Genomic DNA, 24,250 nt, shown 5'->3' with positions numbered 1-24,250 from the left:
ATAACTTACATTTTTAGCTAACGAAAGTTAGCGTTGGCTAGCTGTCGAAGTGGGTTAAAGGAAGTTGTAAGTCATGGCTCTGCAGATAACCGGTGAGTTCACCTACACACAGCCGGTGTTATTAAAGAAATGTCAGGTATGTTTAATGTTGCATCTGGTTAAACTTGTGAGGTACAACACGTCAGAGAGCAGCGCATCGGCTAATTTGCTAGCTGCCGCTAGCTCTAGCTATCCTCATGTGAAAGAATATCATTGTACCAGAGTGTCATTGATTAATAAGCATTACTAATGTCCTTTTTTTTAAGTGTCTGCTCATGTTTTACGTGTAAGGCTGGTGTAAAAATGGGTTCCTTTCCAGCTAACATTATCCAGTGTTAGCGCCAAATTATCCATGAGATGAAAAAGATGGACGAGTTTGTCACGTATTTTGAGCATGTAATAAACTATGCTGCAGGTATTATATAAAGTATGACAAGTGAAAGCACTCACTGTGCAGCCAAGTGGTCCCAGTCAGTGTTTTACTTTAATATCTAATGTTTTTTGGATTAATATTACTGCTGCATTAATGTGCATGTTGCATTTTACTGCTTTAAAAGTTTAAGGTTGAGCCCATTTTAAAGGGGCACTGTGTCATTTTTGGAGAAGAAATTCAAACTCAGAATTGTAACATTTACAATATTAATGAGGCAATAACACAAGTCAGAAATGTTTATTTTTGTCCATAACTGAATGGACGAGCTGTTCTCAGAGGAAAATAAGGTCCCCAGAACACTGTTCGAAGCTAGAAAGATGGCAGGGTCCGCCAAATGTAATCTGAGAAGTAACTAATAGCCAAAGCTGTCAGACACATGTAGCTAAATATACGAACCGAAGAAGTTAGAAGTAGGATTAGAAGTTTTACTATGATCTATGATAGACAGAGAAACAACTGTATTACAGAAACTATCTGAACAGCCATTGTTTTTACTCAAATCTTTTCCCATCCACTCTCTTCTCCTTCCTCTCCAGTCTTTAATAAAAAATAGTACAGTATTTAAATGAAATATCTTGCTCAGCACATTCCCATTGCTTTCCTCAGTTTTGTAAACCATTAATAATCAATTAGCAGGCTCTGTAATCATACATTTACCTCTCCTCCTCTACCTCCAGTCTTCCTTCCTCTCCTCGCTTTATCTGACCGTAAAAGAGATTTGGAGACTTCCTAAGAATGTGGTATTTTGCCCGTGGCGGCTTCTTCAGCCTGCGTCACACATAGTGCTGTGTGCCTAAAAACTCCCAGCTCACATTGTGTTGCATCTCTTGTAACTTCAAACAGTGAGTGTTTTTGTTTTTGGTGATCATTGCTGCTGATTTATTGATTTAATCCAGAACATTATCTTTTTCCAAAACATAACCAAGTAGTTTTATTTCCTAAACATAACCAAGTAGTTTTATTTCCTAAACGTAACCAAGTAGTTTTATTTCCTAAACATAACCAAGTAGTTTTATTTCCTAAACATAACCAAGTAGTTAGAGATAGAGTATTTAGAGGAACTTGCTGCCAACTACTGTTTCAAAATGTGTGGATAATGCGCTTGTTAAATCAGTGATATCATGTAATATTATTGGCTTGATTATTGGATATAATGTATACTGACACCAATTTATAACCATTACATTTCTAAATATCGGGTCGATAATTTAGCATGCATCACTAACTTCCTGGGACGTCTGGACTTAAAACAATAGCCAGGTGCCTTTATGAACATGGATGCATCCTGGATTAGTCTCCAGCTGCTTTCGGTTGTTTAGCAGAATGCTGTAACGTTGTTTTCCTGTGACGCTCCTGAAATGTTTTGTGGACTACGAAACTTCACCTGACTTTTCCATCAGCGTCGAGAGAGGAGATGATGACTGAATTTACATTTTTGGGAGAACTTATGCTTTAAGATGATTTTATGACGGTGTGCTTGTTAGTATAAAAACCTTACACCTGTGATCTATAAATCTTTAACTTAAATTAATGGCACCAACCTTGTGCCTTCCCTTTAAAATAATCCCAACACAAAAGCCATGGACGGAAAGAGAAAAATCAAACTTGGTAGGGGAGATTGAAGCCAAACATGGAGCCTTAGAGTTGGTCGTAGCTCGGCGTGAGAAAACAATAAACATTTCCTGTCATAATTATCATGTACAGCACGATTGCGGTTTACGATATTGTCCCGAAACGAAATGATAAATAATGAAAATTCACCCTGATCAACTTATTCAGATAGTCCTGTCCTCAGTTGTGGCTACACGTTGTTTATGAAGTTGTTCGTAACAGGCTCGGAGGCACATGTGTCCCAAAATGGTAATTCCCCGACATAACCAGCGAGAACATCCCTTGCGTCAAGTCTAGAATTTTTTTGGGGAGATAAATCCACATCAAAGTACGGTCACATTAATAACTATATGTGGTTTTCTACTTGAGTCGTACTTCAAAGATCGTAAAAGTCAGTTTTATAAATGAGGCCCCAGGACGAGGAGCACGAGCCTCCTACAGCTTTCCAACAAGCAAAAACACAGATATGTAGCATCTGATCCAACCACCTGCAACTGTGGCCCCAATTTAATAACATTTATTTATTTAATTGAATTTTTCTTTCGGAGAGCATCAGAATTCTGCAATATATGAACTGTCCTTGCTCATTATCTCTCGTATATGTCCTGTAAGTTGTCATTCATTCATGTTTGGTCTGTTTTACTCATTTCAGTGTATTAACACAAGATAATGTTAACAATGTAAAATAAATATTCTCTAAAAACAGGCATTGTTAACCTGGCTGTGGTTTTGTTTTCCCGTTTAGCCATTTTTTTTTTAATTTTTGCAGTTTTGTTTTTTTTGTAAATGTTTCCTGTTTGTGATTGTTTTATTTTGCCTTAAGTGATTTTGTGGCGGTACTCGCAGTAAAATGTTTACATGCACAATTTCATTGTACATGTGTATAGTGACAAAGAATATTCTATTCTATAAAAATATAAACAAAAAACATGTAAATCTAGAGAGGATGCCCAATGTCAGCTACTTAAATAAATTAAAAGATAAATCGATAAACAAATGCCTCTTCAGGGATAATCAACAAATGTGCTCCTACAAGCCCCAGTGAAATAAAATGTCAAACTGAAGGTGTATAGGGGCTTTAGGGTTTCAAGGGGATCCAGAATAAACCCAGTTTCCTCACTAGAAAGATGTGGGGCAGCCAAGGAAACACAATAGGGCCTAAACAGACCAGAGTTTCTGGCTGCAATCTAAGGGGATGAGGGTCAGAGCCACCTGGGTGCCGTTCCCCACCTCTTTTAAGCCTTCACAAAAAGGGGGTCGTCACACCGTGATTGGCTGGGAGGGAAATGCCCCAAGCTGCTTCCACTCCTCAATCCTCCCCACCTGCACACAGGTGATCTGAATCTACTGCAATTAGACCAGAGGGATTTTGAAAATCAGCCCAAAACAAAGAAAGATAGCAAGTCTCAAACAATGGGACCGCTACAGTTTGATCTGATAAACCTTTAGAGAACCTTGAGCCCAATTCTAGACAAGATTTAACAATTTTGCCCTTTTGTTTAAGGATATGCTGTATGGCTTTTGTATTTGTTGTTCCTCGTGTATTTTTTCCTTTGTCCTATGTAGATTATTAAGTTGTTTGTGGATGTTTTTAGATGTTTACTACTCCGGGCAGTTTGGATGATTAAGATCAACCATCTTAACGTGCATGATGTCAAACAGTTTGATCTGATGAAGTTCCAGTTGGGATCTAAACGTGCAGGCGTTTTCTTCTTTTTATTCATGCATGGCTTTGCACCTACGTGGTTTGCATATCATCAGCTTCTCCTTCTCATGTGAATGATCAGCATCCTGTCTCCCACAGTCTCCAGCACTTTGACTCTTTACCTGTAAAGTAAAGCATGATTTCTGCACCTTCACTGAAAGCTGCACTATCTGTACCCAATATCTGTAATTACACCCAAGTTAACAAGTATCAGTATCAGATTTTCTCTTTATTGTCACATCAGAAAACACACATGCACTGATGTGTCTGACATGTCTCCTGTCCTGCAGCCCCGTCCGTCTGTCATCATGGTCTCTGAGAGTGATGTACTGATGAAGGAGTACTTGAAGATGATGACTGACATGATCGTGCTGTGTGCCACTCTGGCACTCTCCCTCTTCTTCTGGGTCCTCTCTCTCACCATCAGCTCATACTCCGGTGAGCTGCACAACCTTTCCTCACAAATCTGAAGAATGTTGACACTAGTTTTTATTGTTAGTCTAAGGTTTCCCACAGTTACATGTAGGGATGTCCCGATCAGGTTTTTTTTTACCCCGATCCCGATCTGAGTCATTTAATATTTAGTATCTGCCGATACCGAGTCCCGATCCGATACTTAGCCCTAACTAATATTTTCTTAGATAATACAGCTGCATTAAGAAAAAAATCACCATAGCTTTTTTTATTTTGTTGAAACAAAGTAAATACTTTCATATGGCTCTTTCTTATTCTGCATATCCTATTGCAACATTGGTTTTCATTAGTTTTTTTGTTTGTTTTTTTAACAAAAACAACAAGTAAACAAAGTCAGTAACTAAACCCTGATCCTCGACCACAGAGGTGGGCTCATTATCCAGAGCGATGAATTCAATTACCTTCTCTTTAATATTTGTGGCCATGTCGCTGACTCGAGGATATTTCTCTTTCCTTTTGAAAGTATCCACGTGTGTTTGTTGCTTCGGTGCCTTTGCCTGTATTGCTTGAGTGAACTCGTGTTTTTGTTAATGTGCCGTATCAAATTTGTAGTATTAAATGCAGCTCTTTTGTTACCAGCTCGCGAAACGGTCGTATTGCCGTTGGACTGCTTTCGCTTTCTAATTTGAAATATTTCCACACTGCAGACATTTTATCCACAGGTTCTCCAGACTAACGTTACGAGCGCGACTGCATTCTGCCACAAATTGTGCTCCGTTGACGACAGCTGACGTAAAAATAATCGGGCTTAGGTCCACGTTCAAAATTGCCGACCCCGATCAGTGAAAAAATGCCCATATCGGCCCCGATCCCACAATCGGGATCGGGACATCCCTAGTTACGTGACCAGACAGATGCATGAAAGTTTTTTTAAAGAAAGTGAGTCAAACCAAATCATGTGTTCTCATGGAAATACTGGACTGTGTTGTCCTTGGTTTTGGTTGGGTTTGGACCATGGTCTAATCTGTGAAATTTGTATGTTCCCTGTGTGAGATGACGTCAATAAAATGTTCGGTTTGATTTTTATTTTATCTTAAAAAAGAAATAATATTCTGCAGCTCCGTCACCAGAGCAAACCAGATTGACCCTTGGTTTTTTTGTTTTATGGAGAGAAACTAATTTGAGAAGGTTACTAGAAATGTTAAATATCAGGATTTTAATTGGAAACTGTGGAGATTTTGTGTGTTTATTTCACCGATCCACCAGAGCTTGATTGAGTGATTGAGATGGTGGTCTGAGTTTGTGTGTTTGTGCGTGTGTGTTTGTGTGTTTACAGGCACACTGCAACCAGTGTCGCCGTGGCGATGGTTGTTCTCCATCTTGGTCCCTCTCGTGCTGACGGTCAGAGCGCTGAAGAAAAGCAGTCTGAGCCGCTCAGGGGCTCTGGGAGGTGAGTCAGTGAATCCAACCATTTTTAATAAGCTGCACTGATTTTTTGACTGTATCATATGAAAGGAGGTTGTGATGAACCCACAGAGAATAACGACTCTCGCCTCTGCGGGGCTTTTCTGCATCTGTAAGATCATTGTTTTTGTTTTCTGACCCACGACTTTACATTTTGTGACACATTAGCTGTGGTTACATGGACAATATTTACTGTTTGAAATCATTCTGATTAGGTGCACATGCACAAAGTGGTTCCACCCGCTGTGAAGCATCCATTCATGCTGATGAAAAGTCAGTTGAAGTCTCATAAGTCCACAAAACATTTCTGGAGCTTCACAGCAAAACAATGTGCAGCATTCTGCTACACAAGAGCAGAATGCAACAGATTCTCGTGGTTCGTACCCAATTTCCCTGAATCTCTCCACGAGTCTTTGAACAGTCTCTTCACGGTCGAGTCCACACAAACCTCGACAAAACACCCTGAAATGTGTCTCCAGGCTAATTTCAAGAGTGTCTAGATGTTTTCTGTGTTCTTGGTCCTCCTTATCTGGCTTCCTTTGATTTTTTTTCTTGTGGCGGTACTGGCAGTAAAATGCTTACAGGCCGGCCCAACCTACATAAAAATATAATAAAAAAAACACGTAAGTCTAGGGGGGATGCCCAATGTCCGCTACCTGGACAATAAACCAATAAACAAATGCCTCTTCAGGGATAATCCAACTGAAATGTGCTCCTACAAGCCCCAGTGAAATAAAATGTCAAACTGAAGGTGTATAGGGGCTCAAGAATAAACAGTTTCCTCACTAGAATAATGTGAAGCAGCCAAGAAAACACAACAGGGCCTAAACAGACCAGAGTTTCTGGCTGCAATCTAATGGGACGAGGTTCTCAGTGAGTCAGGGACAGATTCAGAATGACCTGGGTGTCGTTACCCACCTCTTTTAAGCCTTCACAAAAAGGGTGTCGTCACACCCTGATTGGCTGGGAGGGAAATGCCCCCAGCTGCTTCCACTCCTCCATCAGGAGTCAGTCCCCCCACCTGTGCACAGGTGATCTGAATCTACTGCAATTAGTCCAGAGGGACTTTGGAAAATCAGCCCAAAACAAAGAAAGAAAGCAAGTCTTAAACAACTGGACTGCTACATTCTTTCTAGGAGATTTGTGGCAGTAAATGCAGCTGAGAGGCTGGTGGTCTTTTCCCATCACTTCAGTCTATGTAGCGTGATAGTTTTAATTTTAGCAGCTGATGTTGTTGATTATCAAAGAGTTACCAAACAGATTTAACCTTTGAATTGACAATAACTTCATTTTTGTTTGGAGCTCCAGGGAGACGTTTTTTAGTTTTAGTTATTTTTTAGTCTCACAATCAAGTCCTTTGAACTTTAATTTGATGACGCGGAAAGTGTGTCTTAACCCCTGTTTGCTTTCATTATTGGGCGACACCCTCCCCCTGAAGTTGACGAATACCGATTACAATCTTTGTGGCCAGAAATGTTAAAAGGAATCGATTTGATAACCATAAAAAACAAACTTTTGAAAAAGGAGCTGATAGCGTGAGATGGCTGTGATGAAGAGAAATGAGGTCACTGATTTATTGAAATGCTGAAGCGTGACATGTGTTTGCAGATATTTAGAGGATATGAGGTGATGGAAGTTATTTATGTCTTTTAAGAAGCAATACATTTGTTGTTTAGGTAAAAATGTAAAAACTATTTTAGTCTCACTTTATAGATTTTTGGGCGCAGGTGCGACTACAAGTTTTCATCTGTTGCACCTGAAATTTAGCCGTTCTTGGAATTTGTTGTTGTGTGATTTTTACATCACAATTTGACTGTACGACCGTCGCTGATGTGAAATGTGATTTCTCAGCTCTCTTGGTGGGATTCGTGTTGACGATGGCCAACTACAGCTTCTTCTCCTCTCTGCTGGCCTTCTTCATCACCTCCTCCAAACTGACCCGCTGGGGAGCAGCACAGAAGAAGAAGATAGACTCCGAGTACAAAGAAGGTGAGAGACGTGAGGGTGTGTTTTCTGTTTTAGGGTTAATCGGAAAAATTAAGTTTGGATGTACTGACTGTGTATGTTTGTGTGTCAGGGGGCCAGAGGAACTGGGTTCAGGTCTTCTGTAATGGAGGAGTTCCCACAGAGCTGGCACTGCTGTACATGATAGAGGTAAATTAACTGTCTCCATTACCTGCAAATAAAACCATCAGGCTTTATTTCCTCCTAGTTTATGATAATAACTGGCGGTTGTGTTTCAGGTGGGTCCAGGTGAGATCCCCATTGATTTCAGTAAACAGTACTCGGCCTCCTGGATGTGCCTCTCTCTGCTGGGCGCCATCGCCTGCAGCACCGGGGACACCTGGGCGTCAGAGGTGGGGCCGGTCCTCAGCCAATCACAGCCTAGACTCATCACCACCTGGAAGGAGGTTCCAGCAGGTGAGAAGCCAAGGACACTCAGAGACTGAGATAACGAGCGAGGACGGATTTATTCATTATTGATTATTTTGACGACTATTCTCACGATTTAGTCTGTAGAGTGTTAAAATATTTAGAATAATGTTCATCATGATTTCTGAGAATTGTTCTTTTGGTAACTGACAAAGAAAAGAAAACACATCCTCACATTTTTGCTTGAAAAATGACAAACGACAAACAAAATAAACACATTTATTACTGAGAGAACGGAACAGACTTGAGGGAGTGTAGACATTTATCTAATAAAACCTTTAGGCTGGTTTGTAAAAGACCGTTTTATTAGTCAAAAAACATTTTATGAGGGTTCAAGTGATTATGGCTTTTCCTGTGGTGCAGCCTGTACTGCACATGGACATAAACAGAAGCCCTTTCATTCTGTGAATCTGTGTGTGAAAAACTGTATTTACAGTGACACGGACATGTGACGGCCTAAAGTCACAGTTTCATTGTACTGAGCGTTGCTCTTTCCAGGAAACTGTGTTCAGGAAACTCGTAAATGAATGTTTTTCTCTTTCACCCTCCAGGAACAAACGGAGGAGTTACTACCGTCGGATTGGTCGCCAGCTTCGTCGGCGGGCTGACAGTGGGCACGGCTTACTTTATAACACAGTACCTGGTGGTCAACGACCTGCACATGTCCGACCCTCAGTGGCCGATCATCCTGTACGGCGGCGTGGCCGGCCTGATCGGGTCGATGCTGGACTCTTTCCTCGGAGCTCACATGCAGTATTCAGGTAGGAACTGTCGATCAGAACAGCAGGGAGAGGCTCTGACAGATGTGGGGCATCTGGTTGGACTTTAAAATTGTATCTTTGGGTTTTTAGACTGCTAGAACTTTTTCGGTATAAAATGACCTGGATCTTCCTCTTTGTGGGGTCCATACAGCGTGAGCACTAGAGACTTCCACTGTGCGCCAAGTTAACTTGAACTGGGATAAAAATGATTTAATCACGCGGCTCTTACAGACTCTCCAGATGTCATCAGGGAGTGGATCAAGTTCGGATAGTGAAATAAGTCATTTTGCAGGAGTTGTGATGTTTACAGCAGCTTCTTTGATGACGTACATTCATGGAAAACAGTTTTTGGGCCCCAAACCCAGCTGTGTTGCAGAACAGTCACATTAGCCTGCACTCAGTCCTGAAAGAGGATGATGTCACAGTACTTATGTGAATAATATATATTGTTATCATGAACCTTCTAGTCTCAGAGAGATGCTGAGGTCTGTAGTCTGTGTGGGTCGTTTTGAGCTTGAACAAAAATGATTCTTCAGTCGATGTGATCAGTTTCCTCTTCGTCCGTCTGTCTTCAGGTTTTGACTCGAGCATCGGGAAGGTGGTGAGTTACGAGTCGGCCACCACCCAGCGGATCTGTGGGAAACCCATCTTAGACAACAACGCCGTCAACCTGTTCTCCTCCGTCCTCATCGCTCTCGTCCTGCCCGGGCTGGCGTGGGGGCTGTGGCCACGGGTTTATAAAGACATTTGAGTAATCTGAGGGTCACTACTGATCCCAGAAGCATCGCACTTGAGATTAAAAAGCACACACGCTCTCTCTGCCTGTACTACTATGTGTTGGATAAAGACTTCGAAAGGAAAAAGAAGAGGAAAATAAGCAGACTGATTAAAACTCGTTGCAGTGTTTCGAAATCCACCACACAGAAATCACTGCGTGGTGGAACAGACGGGAGCTGCAACTGAGGAGATTTATGAAGGTTGTGGGCGAATTGTTTCCAGACAAGAGATCGAGAGATTAGATTAATGATGAAACACGAGTGAGGATGGTTTAAAAACAACAACAAAAAAGAAACACACATCTACTTGACTAAAAAAGTGTCCAGGGACCTGTTTCAGTGAGCAGGTTTAACAAACTCAGTTCAGTCCTGAGCCTGAGTTGAGTTGAGGGGTATCACGTGAATTTTCCGAGTCAGAAAAACATTTTTTCCTGATTAAACCACATGAACGCAGTTAAACAGCCTGTATCTGTACGAGGGAGGAGGCAGAAGGAAAGAGATCGTTGAACTCGAGGTTTAGGAGCCAGTTTCCACAGTAACCGAGTTTGTTAAGCCTGAGATTTCTGTTCTTAAATTCAGGCTCAGTTTTCACTAAACCTGCTCTCTGAAACGGGGCCCTGGTGTGCAGGTACTTCTGAAGACTTTTCACGTCTACAAACAAGTGAAACTGTGAATAATTTGAAAAAATGTACAACGGTGATGATGCATTTAAGAGATCAGGGAGTACTGAAGCAGCTCATCTGCATCGCAGTTAGTGCGACCGTCCCCTCGGAAGTTAACAAAACCTCGAGGATAAGTTCCCGATGACGACTGCTGGTAACAAACGCATATCTTCATGATGATCTTCAACACGGTTGGACAGCACGTCTTAGGAAATAGTTCTGATCGAGCATAAACGAGCCTGAAGCCTCGTGCTGATTCATGGAATAATCTGAATGTTGAAATCAGAAACGGTTCAATCTGCGGCGACACAAATTCCCAAACAGACAAGCGAGAGCTGCAAAACAACCACAAAAAGATGTAAAACTAAAACGAGTTGATAATGTTGATACTCTCTCATATCAGAATATGTGAGGTTGTTTAAGTGCCAAGTAAATAATGTAACTTTCTTCTTATCTGTTTTGTGGAAAAAGCGTAATTAGATTTTAACAGTGCAGCCAAATATACAAATAAATCATGCCATTACATTAAAAAAATTCTAAATTGTGACTTTGTTCTGTATTTTTGGTTTGTGCTCATTTAATGTGATGTGTCCACTTTTATGATGATGTTTTTATGTATTCAGGGCAGATTTATTTTGTCACGCTTTCACAGAGTCTGCTTCAACTTTCTCCTCAATCTTCAGAGTAAGAGGTTCTTTCTGCTCTTCAATCGTTTTAAAAGGTTTAAAACTCATTTTTTTCTGCCACTGAAGTGTTAATAAACAGATCAAACTTTTAAATTGAAGTTGTGTCCCTGTCTCTATTTTTATACGTCTTAATCGATCTTTTGTTTTTAATTTAATCTCCCTACTTATGAAATCAAACCTGCACCGTTGGAAGGACAAAAAAAACAAGTTCAAATCCAGATGAAGCCTAAATAATCCAAAGGAAATGTTGATGTGAGACACCCAGAGTGCAGCTGTGCTCCACATCTCACCTGACTGTCGCACACTTGACCTCTGACCTGGTGTCGTATCAGCGTGTGAGGTGGAACACAGACTGGACGGACAGCGGCAGGTTTCCAGAGGTATTACTGTTTTTATTTCAGAGTGTCTGAGAGAAAAGGCACTAAACCAAACCGGGAGAGTGACATTGACTTTGAATGGGAGAAAGATAGAGAGAGAAGCATAGGTTTAAATTAACATATATAAAGTTTACACAACAGCAGGCATACAAACACACTCCACATTCACACAGCTGACTATCTACACATTCCTGATTGATTAAATACAGCAGGCTGAGAACTCCAGGAGCTGTTAAAGGAACATTCCCTAAATTTGTTTGTCATTTGTAGTGTTTTAACAGCAGAAAATGTAAAATGTAGTGTCTCATTTTTCCTTTAACGCAGCTCTCCTGAAGCTTCAGCAACGTCTGAAACCACCCCGACAACAAAATAACTCTTCAAGAACTTATAAATATAAATAATCGGCATACAGAGAAACTTCATAGTGTTGAAAAAGACGTTTTAAGCCCCGTTCAGACAGGATTAATATCACAGGGGGAAAAGGTAATTTAACGCGTTATTCTGGACATTTTAATCAGGAGACGACGGGATGAGGTCTGTAAAACCAAGAAAAAGCTGGAGATTTAAAGGAGATACTGTGAAAGGTAACTGGACACTGAGACATTGATATCATTCAGAGTGATTTACACTTCCCGTTGATATAATCATCTCTGATGTCCATCGTGAATAAACGCTCATAAATCATAGAAAAGACCATTCAGAACTTGCCTGAGAATCTTCACATTTTTAAGTTTTCTTCAGTATCAAAGTAATCCAGTGAGAGTTATCAGCAGATTCATGGTCACACTGCAAACATGAACTGCTAACAGCTAACTCTGCAGACTTTTAACAGCGCCGACTCCCAAATATAAGTTGGTGGTCGCATGTTTCCATGTTCAAGATTAGCAAAAATATTTACACCGACTTCAATTTCACACTGAGCTGATAAAAATAAGGACGAGCAGCTCCTCAAACAGAATAAACTTGTGTGAGTCAGCGAGTTCGGCAAAAAAACATCAGATAAATTAGCCTAAGTAACGTTAACGTGGTCCCGCCTCCTATAGAGATATAAATCCAGTCTGAACGGAGCTTTAAAGTAAAGTTTGTCTTCATTACCTTCTGATTATCTTTGCATCCACTTGCTACAACAAAAACTAAAATTAAATATAAGCTTATACACATTTTCATTTGTAAACAATAGTTGATTGTTTGGGTCATCATATTAAACTGGCGGGCGTCTTCATTTTCTGACGCAGACTTTTGTACATTTCTGAACAAATGTTCAGCACAGCCGCCTCGACTGAACTCAGAACAGCAGATACTTTTAACTGAAGAGTTGTAGCAGCGCTGCAACAAAGGTTTTAGTTACTGGAGCCACTGTTAGAAGAAAATATCTGAGATTTCGAGAACAGTTATCAGAGCACAACCTTTCAGATTCATCAATATCTGCTGTTTGATACGATGTAAGACTTGTAAAGTTTGTTGTTGCAGTGAAATTGAGGGATAATAGCAAAACTGTGCATAAAATGGCCAATGTTGAAACAAAACTGGCCACCTCTTGAACGGTTTAAACAAAAATTCTTACATATTGAAACTTTACGTCAGTTTTGAGGGACAAATTTTTAGCTGAATATTTTGAGATAAAGTCATGAGGTCATTTTATGTAAATAAAGTTGCAATTTTGAGGGGAAAAAAACAGCATTTTGAGCCTTAAAGTCATCATTTTTAAGAAAATCCAATTGTAATATTTTGTGAATAAAGTTACAAAAAATAAGTCATGAAAAGTTTTAATTTCACCTGAAGAAATGTCATATTTTGAAAAAAATAAACTAGTCTTGATTAGTAATTAATATTTCAGATTTATGAGGTCAAAAATCATCAAATGTGTTCCCACCTTAAGAAAGCACAACGATTGAGGATTAAAATAAATATTATTGAACTATTTTTCCCCTTGAAATTAACCGTATTGTTTTGTTTTTATTTTTTTCTTTACACTCATAACATTACAAGTTCATCTGCAATATGACAATTTCTTAATTACAACTTTATTCACAAACTTTTTTTTCTTGTTTTATGACTTATTCTCAAAAGCACAGATTTGCCTTAAAATATTTATATATATAATACTATCTTCTCTAAATGTCAGATTTTATCCTCACTGTGGCTCCAAGTCTCCATCCTTCCAGAAAATGGTCTTTATTTGTCGTTGAGAAAACTGAAAGGTTTATTTCAGCCTTGTCGAGCTTTCTTTGTAAAGACGGGGAGAAACAGAAAGCAAAGGTCAAAGCTCCTCAGACGGGTTCAATGCTAACAAGTCACAAGTCTCTTTTCGTGCCACTTCTCTTCATATAATCGGAGTGTTTCATGTTTCAATAAAGAAAATCTCATATTTCAGATTCAAACTCTGAACAGAAAACCAACAGAAGCTCCAGCTCGGTAACGACAACAGACCACCGACGTCTTCCAGGCTTCGTTTTGTGATTGAAAACAACCACACACAAAAACACACTCACACATAGAAGAGGAAGGAGGAGGCGGGGGGTAAATGGGAGGAAAAACCAGAACCGGGAGGGGGAGGGAGGGCGGAGCTTCAGGCCAGAGTCTGCTGTGATTGGAGGGCGGGGCTGTCCGTCAGTCACAGCTGGTCTTTGTAGTAGCCGAGCTTAGCGAAGGACATTTCTCTGCGGAGCTGCATCACCTCCCAGAACATCTGCTCTGCTACAGACAGACAGACAGACAGACAGACAGACACACACACACACAAACAAACACAAACACAGGAAGGTGTGAGTACATTTCCATTTTTCTGCTCCTCTCTTTTTTTTCCTTTCTTCTTTCTTATCCACAAATTGTTAACAAGGAGCCAAATGACAAAGTGTGTATACGTGTGTGTGTGTGTGTGTGTGTGTGCGTGTGTGTGCGTCTCTTACCGTCCTGCTGTTTGACCAGCCCTTGGTGGATGTAGCGAATGTAGGTGAAGAAATTACACACTGCTGTGATCTGAGAAAAATTCAGAGAGAGACAAACGAACACTGTCGTAATCTCTATGAAAAAACTACACAACAATAAACACAATGATGAGATCACTACACAAAGTTAATGACATCTGACAGGAAGCAGACTGATCGTTACTTAATCTGTGATTAGTTTTAGTTTTTATTAGTTTTGTCCCAGTCTCAGTAAACATATGCACTAATACTTCTTCTCCTGCAGGTGTCACTGTGAGAAAACACTCTATATCTGTGTGTGTGTCTGTGTGTGTGTGTGTGTGTGTGTGTGTACTCACTCTATATCTACAGTAGGGAGACACGTAGTAATAGTTGGACGAATCTCCAAACTTGATTCTGTGCTTACAGGTTTTGGTCTGACCACTCAGGGCACATTTTCTATCAGAGACACAGGGGGGGGGGGAGAGAGAGAGAGAGAGAGAGAGAGAGAGAGAGATTTATAGGTTTATGTTTCAATATAAAACAGTTTATCCTAAAACTATAATAAAAATAAAAACTTTGCAGGACTACTACTAAAGACTCAAGGAAGCAAGGAAGGAGTAAAAGGCATGAAGGAGAGAGTGTTAGACATTTATCAAGGTTCCTCTCTTCAGGATCGCTTTGATAAACCTGGACAGAAGGACGGACTGAAGGAAGGATTGTTACGAGTTAGCGGGGACGTTTGGACGAGCCAGGCGGGGTTGGGGGGGGGGGGGGGGGGGGGGGCGGGGGTTCAAAATGCTGATGGGAGAGAGACAGAGAGAAAGAGAGAGAGAGAGAGAGTCAGACTTACGTGACGAGCTCGGCCCTTCGCCCACTAGAGGAGGAAATTGAGGAAAGATGGAGAGATGATGATGAAAGAGTGAAAGCTTGATGAGGAGGAGAAAGAGTGTGTGTGTGTGTGTGTGTGTGTGTGTGTGCGTGTGTGTGTGTGTGTGTGTGTGCGTGGTCTCACTTTGGTCCTCCACACTCCACCGCCGAGGCTTTGACCACCGGCAGCGGCTGGAAACCGACCGGCTCCACACTCAGCGTGTTCTGCTCCACGGCTTCCAAGATGGCCGACCCCAGCTGAGGGACAAGAGGCCGATGACGGACATTAAAGAAACAGAACGTGACTTACAGGCGAGTGTGAATACATTACATGTCGGCCTGAATCTCTGTGTACCTCGCTCTTGCTGAAGGTGAGGCAGGGGTAGATGTCCTCATGGTAAACTCTCTCCAGGAAGCAGCAGCTCCGGTCCAGCGTCGGCTCCTCCTTCCACGCCTTGAAATCACTGAACAGCTGACTGTCCACCTACACGTCCAACAACGCAGGTTAGCATCGATTAGCACAGAGTCTGACCGCAGATAAATACAGACACACATACAGAATCACCATGAGATAAAGTTCTGTACCTCTCTACACTCCCGTACGATGGGTTGCGTGGCCGACGGGTCGGGCTGCGTCCCCATGATGGCGGAGGAGGTGCTCTTGTTCCTGCTGTGGCCCTTCCTGAAGGGAGTCTTCACGCCCCCTCCTACCGCTCCTGAAGGGGGGAGGTCACCCAGGGGGGAGGTGGGGGAGGAGAGCACGAGTGTCTTCAGCGCCTGGACCTCCGCCTGGAGGACGTCGATCTGAAGAGGAGGAGGCAAAAATGTTTTGACTAATCTGATAGATGGAAACATACGAAGAGACAAATTATAGGCTATTAGAAACATGCTAACACCAACGTGTAGGCTAACTCAAACATATCGCTCCATTTTTTGCCTACATTTGTTTACATTTTTGCAAAGAGGCTCCATTAAAAGTTTGCCGAATTATCCTTTAGCACTTCCTGTTTGCAGTGTAAACATGGATATTAAATCATCTATCACTGGATTACTTTGATGCTTAAGACAACTTAAAATTGTGATGATTCTCAGGCAAGTTCTGTGTTTGTTGTCGTCACCTTGCCGAGAGCCTCTTTCAGTTGTTTCTCAGCATTTGCCTGTTTGACGTTGGCTTCTCGGACCATTTTGTGGGCCTCCTGGAAAACATACACAATGTGATATTTCAAGAGATTCTTAAATCTTCATAGAGAAGCAACATCTACACAACCTTGTGTTAAAGGGACAGTTCACTCACAATAAATAATATAAAAACATAACGGTAACATAAAGTCAAGCTCAGCCTGTTAAAACTCACAGACACACACACACACACACACACACAGATAGGAATCCCAGCACCTTCTATGGGAAAGAGAAGAAGACCAGAACAAGGAGGAGGAACACGAAGAGGGAAGGAACAACACGTCGTGAAGGCCGGCCGGACAAACTCTGTCTTTATCCTGAACTTAAACATCGAACGGCAAGAAATTAAAAAGGTCTTATGTCTTGAGCTATATCTCACTGGTCAATAGTATCAGGCCCAACAGAGCCAAAACAAACGGTATAATAAGGCTGATATCTGAACATATGAACAAATTTACTGAAACTAAACTCTAAACTGCAGAGTTTTGGTGAGAAGTTACAAAAGTACTGAGAGTTGAACAAAGCAAGAACTAAAGAGCTTTCTGTCTGGTCACCAGCATCGAGCCCGTGGACTAACCAAATGAAATGTTTCAGACTCGACTAAAATGCCGCTGGAGCTTCATGTGTCTGCTCACAAGGAACAGAGATCTACCAAATCCTGAGTCAATCATTTAGATTTTCCTGTCCAGGTTCTGTCTGGCCGCTGCCTCAAGGAGGAAGAGAAACAGGAAACAGGAAGCAGAGGAGACGGACAGACGGGGAGGAGGCAGGTGGACCGACCTGGAAGAGACTGGCGGTGAGCTCCTCCAGCTCCTGGCCGAGCTGGTCTCTGACTTTAGACAACCTCTCACACTCCTCATCCTTCAACAGCAGCTCCTTCCACACACACACACACACACACACACACACACACACACACACACACACACACACACACACACACACACACACACACACACACAAAAACAGAAAACAACACAACAGAAAAACAAACCACCAAATGAACACATGAAAGTAAAATCAAAGCATGGCAACAACAAACAAAGACATGAAGAAATAAAAATTAGTGAAATATGTTTGAGGACATTATTTCATTTCAAATTATAAAAAAATGTGCAAAAAAACGCTTTTAAATAAAAATATAAAATGTCACATGACGTCAGTCTGAGTGATGAGTGCCGTGGAGAGATGTAGTGAAGTCGAACACACACACATTCACTTTCAAATCGCACACACTCACATTCAAACTCCAGGTTTAGACCAGAGACCGTGTGTGTGTGTGTGTGTGTGTGTGTGTGTGTGTGTGTGTGTGTGTGTGTGTGTGTGTGTGTGTGTGTGTGTGTGTGTGTGTTACCCTCTGGGCCTTGGCCAGCTCCTCCTTCAGCCTCTCGTATCCTTTCTCTCGGACCTCCATCACCGACGGGCTGCGCAGCCTCGACAGGCTGTCGCTCAGAGCGCTGCACTCCTCCCCGTCCTCTCCGGACAGGAAGTTGCCGTCGGCCGACTCCGCCTCCTGGCCCGGCACGCTGTGCAGCGTAACCATGGCAACAAAAGTGGTCAGTCACGATGCTGTGATTTTACATGTAAAGAGTCTTTATGTTCGAGCAAACCTGCAGGTTTTTTATCAATATTCTGCCACAACGACCGCAATAATTAGTTATTTTCATCAGCAATTAATCCGACTGTTCGTTTCAAAATCAATTTATTAATTGTTTGGTCAATTAAATGTCAAATGTAATGCCTGAAAATGCATTTTTTTGTCTGAAAGTCAAATATATTCAATTAAAAACCAGGTAAAAGAGAAAAATAGTCGTCTGAGTTCAGCTGAGTTTTGTGTCCTCACCTTCCATTGTGGCTGTGCCGCGGCGTGGAGTACACCGGCTGTGTGGGGAGCTGGTCGGCCTGCAGCGAGGTGGGGCGGCCAGGACGGGGCGCTCCCAGGGAGTGGGTCCGGTACAGCGAGGCGGGCGGGGTGCTGTGACGGGCGGGGGGGCGCTGCTCAGCTTGGTTCTGCAGGACGACACAAACACGAGGAAGTTAGAAAACCATTAATCACTGGAATCGAGGGCAGAGGATGTCGTTCGCTGTGCAGATTGTAAAGCCCACTGACGCAATGTGACTGAGATTTTGGATTATTTGAATAAAATGTATTTACTTTGGTTTATAAAGTTATCAGGGTGATTTATGGGAGCCGGGCTCAGGTCCTGGAAGAACAGACCAACTGATTGTGTGTACAAATCTGTAAACATCCTAAAATACTCTGAACAATAACTCTCTACCTGCATGTGATGAGTTAAAGGGTTTTACGTTCGACCTACCTGAAGGTCAGGTGTGGTAGGTGAGGCCAAGTTCACCTCATGGAACCCCTCCAGAGTTTCGGCATTGCTCTGACCGCTGCTGCAGGCCATAGCAGCTGCTCTCAGACATCATACACTCTGCAAACACACACACACACACACACACACACACACACACACACACACACACACACACACACACACACACACACACACACACACACACACACACACACACACACACAGAGCTGTTAGCGATGCTGCTGCGATGTGTTTATTAAATGTATTCAGCTGTAATGTGTTTAAAACAGGCTGAGAGCTGCTTCCTGTCTGCTTCAGTCGACTCCACAGATGGAGATTCAGCGACTCGCAGCAGGAGGGTCGAATGAAACGCTTCAAAGATTTGTTTATTGTCGAGCTAAACAACAAATAATCAGCACTAATTAGTCACTTCAAACCTCAAGTGTTTCTGTCGCTGAGAGCTTGTTTTAAAAAAAGTTTGTAAATACACAAGTCTCCATTAATTTAACCAAACTTCATGTTTATCTTACGATCAGCAGCTGAGACGACTTCTTTTTCAAGTGATCCTGTAAAACTTCAGATACACAACACTACACTTTCTCTTTCAACGAGTTCTCCTGAAGGAGTGTGTTAACTGTACCATAGTGCAGCGGTGGATGGAGAGGCTGGTGAATGACGGAGGCTCTCAGTCAGTCAGTCAGTCAGTCAGTCAGTCAGTCAGTCAGTCAGGAGGACGATCTGCAGGTGAACCAGTGACTCAGCAAACAGAGCGACAGGTAACAGCTGTCCTTCACCTGAGAGGGAAACAGACAGAGAACTATCATAAACTACTAAATATTTATTGGTCGATTGACAGAAAAACAGCAAACATGAACTGTTTCTAGCTTCTTGACTTAATATCTTTGGTTTGAAGACGTTTGAAGACTTTGGGAACTGTAACAGGCACTTTTCACTGCTTTCTGACATTTACAATCGAATAAACAATCGTCAGATTAATTAATAAGGAAAGACGTTTGTTGCAGCTCCGTGCCGAGGTATAAAAAACAAATAATGAAGTGAATGTCTGGTGTTAGCACGCCTGTATTATGAACATCAAACTCATTTCTACATCACCTCTAATGGTGGAAGAAGTATGAACATATTTTATATTTATTTCAGGCTCCGTCATTGTGACAATATTATGTACTGAACTAGGAGTTTATTATTATTGATGCAGTAACATGTAAGATGCATTTTCATGTTGGCTGCAGTAGAGATAATTATATTTATACACAATTATATTTTTTACACTGTTGGGAGTTTTCTTTTCTTTATAACAATACATTGTATCTTAAATATTCATTATATATTGTAAAATCTTAACCTGCTAAACAACTACAGATTCCTAATAAATGTACTGAATTAAAAAGTAAAATTTTTCTCTCTAAAATGTGCCGGAGAGGAAGTAAAATAGTGTAAAACACAGACTGAAGCACAAGGAGCTCATAATCGTGCAGGACTCGACATTTCTTTTATTCCTGCAGCCGACATCCAGGCCGATACGAACACGTCCGAGATAAACTCGGCAGATAATATCGGCTCTAAATCTCCCGCAGCTCCACACGGCTCACTTCCTTCATCCTCTCCACTCCCAGCAGTTACAACACAGTTTATGACGGCACGCTGGACACCGGCTTCACTTTCTGGGTCAAACTCCAGCAGACGGACCGAAACAGGAAGTTCACAGCTGACAGACAACAAAACATCAGGTCTGTTTTCATTCCAGAGATCCTCCCTCATCATCATCATCATCATCACCATCATCATGTTCCTGATATAATCTAATTCTTTGTCTCTGTCCGGGCTGTGAACCTACCTTTTGTTTCTGCTGCCTCAGCGCACCGGTCACACCTGCTCAGCCTGGTGTGTTTCTGTGAGTGTGTGAGTGTGTGTGAAGTGGGTGTGTTCCTTCACTGAGCATATATACAAAAGCTGAATTCAGTGACCTGAAGACAAATTAAAGACGCAAGACAAATAAAGATGGTGTGACTGAGAGAAACTCACGTTGGTCCCTCAGGCGATGTAAAAAGTCTGAGTGTGTGTTTTAGATCAGTATCATGTCAAAGTCTTCTGTTGATAACCGTCAATAAAAGTTATAACCAATAAAAACTAATTATTAATTTTTGTTCCTCGTCAATCAAGCGTCGATCGCACATCAGTTTCTGTGTAAACAGTCTTAAAACTTGACGCTCAGCTTCGCGTCTGTCAGTCAAACTCAGGTGAAACCCCACCCGCCTCACACCGGCCGACCCCTCCTGCGCCCCCTCTGCCCGTCTCCATGGAGACCAGTCCTGGAGAGCCCACAGTAACCCGACACGCTGACGGATGCTGGGTGCGGATCCAGTTACTCCAGCCACCCGATAAAGGCTCATCCCGTGTGTTTACAGCACGCAAAACTGATGTGGGAACGCCGACGTTAGCAGCAGATATTAACGGAAATAATCATAAAGCATGAACGATCAGCTGTTCTGCTCTGGTGCTGGTTTTCTATCATTACCATAATATATGTATCTTAATAGGACGCTGGCCTGTGGGGACATCGTTGAAAGCATCATCATGATATTAATACAGCAGCTGCAGTTAATAACCAAGTGGAGGGCGACTGATACTTGATGTTTTGGGCCAATGCCGAAACCGATATCCAAGAGTAGGACTGAACCGATGTGTCTTTTTCAGGGCTGATACCGAAAATTAGAAATCGAGGAGACTGAAAAGCGATATTTGGGACCGATAAACATTTGCTGTGAAAAGTTCAAACAACCAGTGATGAAATAAACCAAAGTACAATTTACTCAAGTACTGCTACTTCATTCTTCCTCTCCACTACATTTGTTTGATGCATTTAGTTACTAGTTTCTCTGCAGTTTCTGATTATTCAGGGTTTATAGGCTGTTAATTGTGACGTGTTACCAATCAGATAGTGCTGTTGGTGGGAAAAAAAAATCACTGAGACAGATAATCTGAAAAATATTGAATATCGGCCCCAATAATCGGTCTACCTTTATTAGAGGGTGCAATATTCTGATATCAATATATTGGCCAATAAACATGCATTTTTTGCAATGATCCTTCAGATGTGGTTATAAAACACTTATCTCTAAAAAAAAAAGATTTTCATATCGGACAACATATGCGCCAGTATAGGCCAATATCATCAGGCTCCATTATATAATGAATTTTTAGAAAAATAATAATTGTTTTATGTTATAATTTGCTGTTTTATAATTCAAATTTGAATATATATTATATTATATTATGATTTTAGACTGTTTAGATGTTTTTTTGGCATTTTAATAGAATAAATAAAGAATCCATTCATCAGGAAACAAAAACTGAACTAATTTATAATGAAAATAGTCGCTAGTTGTTCTACAGATGCACATTTCTACTGTTTCTACGACTTTCTTACTAACAAACTTTGTTCATCAGTGATTGTTTTACACAGGAGGGACATCAGATTGTTTTTGTTGTGATTTATCAATATCTGAATCGATCTGTAGTCAAACCGTGGTGATGATTCAAACCCATCACTCTGTCTGATGTGTAGGAATATTAGAAACACTTAATATTTATGTTGTGGACAGCTGACACTGAGCTTTCTGCACAAGAACTGCAGCGTTTGCAACAAACACTAACTGAGTTTACTCTGACAACAGCCTCCCTGTTCATTCACATGATGTCAAGCTAAACGTTAGCTGCACAAACAGCCTGCTGAAGCTCATTATTATTATGTTATCTGGATGCTGACAGACCGTCTGAGCTCGAGTTGTCCTCATGTGACCCAAACATTGTGGACAGGATGCGTTTTTAAGCAGGGATGCACCTGTTTCAGGGCGCAGTGACAGCTAGCACTCAGCTAGCCGCGGCTAGTTAGCATGTCTGAATGTTAGCAAACGGGCTAAAAGGCTAACAGTGCTTCACAGAGGTGCTAATGTTAGGAAGCTAACGGGTGTTATCTGACTCTGCACGCATGAAAGATGCATGAAAGCAGCTTCACCGGTGTGTTTCATCTTAGGTTTCGATGCTAACTCGAGCTAGCGTTAGCGATACATTTGCATTAAATTATCTAGCTTGTTAGCTAACAGCAGCTTCATTCAGGGGCGTGTTGTAGCATTTCTGTGAGCTGTGACATTAATGCTAGAAAAAAGAGAAATTAAACCAGCTGATAATGTCGGAACAATTACAAAAACAACGCAGCTGTGTCTCCTCCAAAAATGTTAAAATCTCCCGTTATTCGCGTGAAGGGGGGGGATACCCTGCTTCCATTATCGGCCACCGCACACAGCCCAGCCACGGCGTGCTAATATCACCGATATGCACAAAATAAGGGGATGTGTTATTAATACATTTGACTGAAATGACGGATACTTTTGGTTAAACACAGACAGGGTGCGTGGCTGAGAGAAATACAGAGGAAAAGGTGCGACAGACGGCTCCGTGTCCGATAATGGGTGCACGGACGTAATGGTGCATTTGCGTGTAGCTAGGCTAAGCTAGCGGGCTGAGCAAGTTCCCCACAACTCATATAATAACAACAATAACAACATTAACGTTGATAACGCGTTAGCGGGGGACTCACCGGACCTCTGTGCGGACAGCAGCCGGGCTGGTCGGTCCGTCCTCCGGGTAACGAGCCGAGCCGAGCCGAGCCGTGAAACAAACACACTGGAGCGGCTGTTGACGCAGAGCGGGGCAGGTAACTGACGGGAGGTGCGTTCAGGGACCGCTCGGAAACTACACGATCATCACTGCTAATGTTTTTATGCTTCAGTCCAGTCAAATGAGACAAGTTGTTTTTTATACTATTTATATACCCAAGGTGCTTTCTGGTATGTATGCACACACATGTTCTGCAGGTAAGTAATGTAATTGTATTAAATATGCATGTTCAAGGGTTTAAAATTAAATGCAAATGACATTAAAGAGTGTAAAGCAAAGATAAAACTGAGTTCTATATGAATATAATGAGAATAAAAGGGAGATACCAGAGAAATATGTGCATAGTCATAGGTATAATGAGTTTTATAACATTAACGATGATGAAGCAACATGTAAACAAATAAACTGATTTGTGTGGAAGTTTCCATATAAGTCTCTGAATGAATAGCTGGATTATCTGTGCTCTCTGTCAGTGTTGAGCTCACTCCTCAAGATAATAGATCACTTATCGCTTGTTACTCATTGACAAAGTCAACATGCAATTCCAATTATTCCTTTCCCAGGTGTGGTCACTGGTTTCTGTGGTGACTGTACTGGGATCAACACTGGGGACATTTTTCCACCGGGTGAAGAGATTATAGTTAGATAATTCAACAGATTGACACAACAGTTAGAGTTGTTGTCACGTTGATCACAAAACCAGACAACATGAGGACGGTCAAAAAGTGAAGAAGTTTCTGGTTCAAAACTCCCTCCATTATTTCCTATCCTTTCACCGCACCTCACCAAGGAAAGACTGTACAGGAAAACGCAAAAAAGGTCATTATAAGCCTACATTAGTTCACATTTTGGCAAATTAGCTCCATTAAAAGTATGCCGAATTAGCAATTAGCACTTCCAGATTGCAGTGTACTC

The 24,250-nt window shown here is 41.6% G+C and overlaps 2 protein-coding genes across 6 annotated transcripts; one reads left to right on the top strand and one right to left on the bottom strand.

The window, feature by feature from the left end:
- tmem19 (transmembrane protein 19) lies at positions 1-11,082 on the top strand. The gene is made up of 8 exons (XM_073481138.1): positions 1-92; positions 4,079-4,226; positions 5,539-5,652; positions 7,518-7,655; positions 7,744-7,820; positions 7,910-8,087; positions 8,651-8,860; positions 9,436-11,082. The coding sequence occupies exons 2-8, from the start codon at positions 4,097-4,099 to the stop codon at positions 9,609-9,611; spliced, it is 1,023 nt and encodes a 340-aa protein (XP_073337239.1). The 5' UTR covers positions 1-92; positions 4,079-4,096; the 3' UTR covers positions 9,612-11,082.
- Positions 11,083-11,355: 273 nt separating this feature from the next.
- rab3ip (RAB3A interacting protein (rabin3)) lies at positions 11,356-23,369 on the bottom strand. 5 transcript variants are annotated; one of them, XM_073480969.1, is made up of 14 exons: positions 23,261-23,369; positions 19,278-19,431; positions 18,638-18,754; positions 18,163-18,329; positions 17,674-17,845; positions 17,100-17,195; positions 16,256-16,333; positions 15,723-15,941; positions 15,493-15,621; positions 15,283-15,395; positions 15,121-15,144; positions 14,627-14,726; positions 14,271-14,340; positions 11,356-14,058 (listed from the first exon to the last, which is right to left on the bottom strand). In XM_073480969.1, the coding sequence occupies exons 3-14, from the start codon at positions 18,725-18,727 to the stop codon at positions 13,976-13,978; spliced, it is 1,341 nt and encodes a 446-aa protein (XP_073337070.1). In that variant the 5' UTR covers positions 18,728-18,754; positions 19,278-19,431; positions 23,261-23,369; the 3' UTR covers positions 11,356-13,975. The 5 variants fall into 5 exon arrangements, with proteins under 5 accessions (XP_073337070.1, XP_073337068.1, XP_073337071.1 ...); XM_073480967.1 differs by having other exon boundaries at positions 23,256-23,338; XM_073480970.1 differs by having other exon boundaries at positions 13,879-14,055; positions 23,256-23,338.
- Positions 23,370-24,250: the final 881 nt, after the last annotated feature.

Source organism: Pagrus major, chromosome 14 (assembly GCF_040436345.1).
Source record: "Pagrus major chromosome 14, Pma_NU_1.0".
Classification (NCBI taxonomy): domain Eukaryota; kingdom Metazoa; phylum Chordata; class Actinopteri; order Spariformes; family Sparidae; genus Pagrus; species Pagrus major.
Note: the sequence above shows the minus strand (reverse complement) of the source record. Positions and strands in the feature narration are given on the sequence as shown.

Bases quoted from the DNA above. Each gene is read 5' to 3' on its own strand.
- rab3ip (XM_073480969.1), bottom strand. From the start codon at position 18,727: ATGGCCTGCAGCAGCGGTCAGAGCAATGCCGAAACTCTGGAGGGGTTC. The intron at 15,622-15,722 runs GTACAGAACTTT...TTGGACGTGTAG, and splicing joins TCGTACGGGAGTGTAGAGAG to GTGGACAGTCAGCTGTTCAG. The intron at 14,059-14,270 runs GTAAGAGACGCA...GTCTGTCTGTAG, and splicing joins GCTGGTCAAACAGCAGGACG to CAGAGCAGATGTTCTGGGAG.
- tmem19 (XM_073481138.1), top strand. From the start codon at position 4,097: ATGGTCTCTGAGAGTGATGTACTGATGAAGGAGTACTTGAAGATGATG. The intron at 7,656-7,743 runs GTGAGAGACGTG...TTTGTGTGTCAG, and splicing joins AGACTCCGAGTACAAAGAAG to GGGGCCAGAGGAACTGGGTT. The intron at 8,861-9,435 runs GTAGGAACTGTC...GTCTGTCTTCAG, and splicing joins AGCTCACATGCAGTATTCAG to GTTTTGACTCGAGCATCGGG.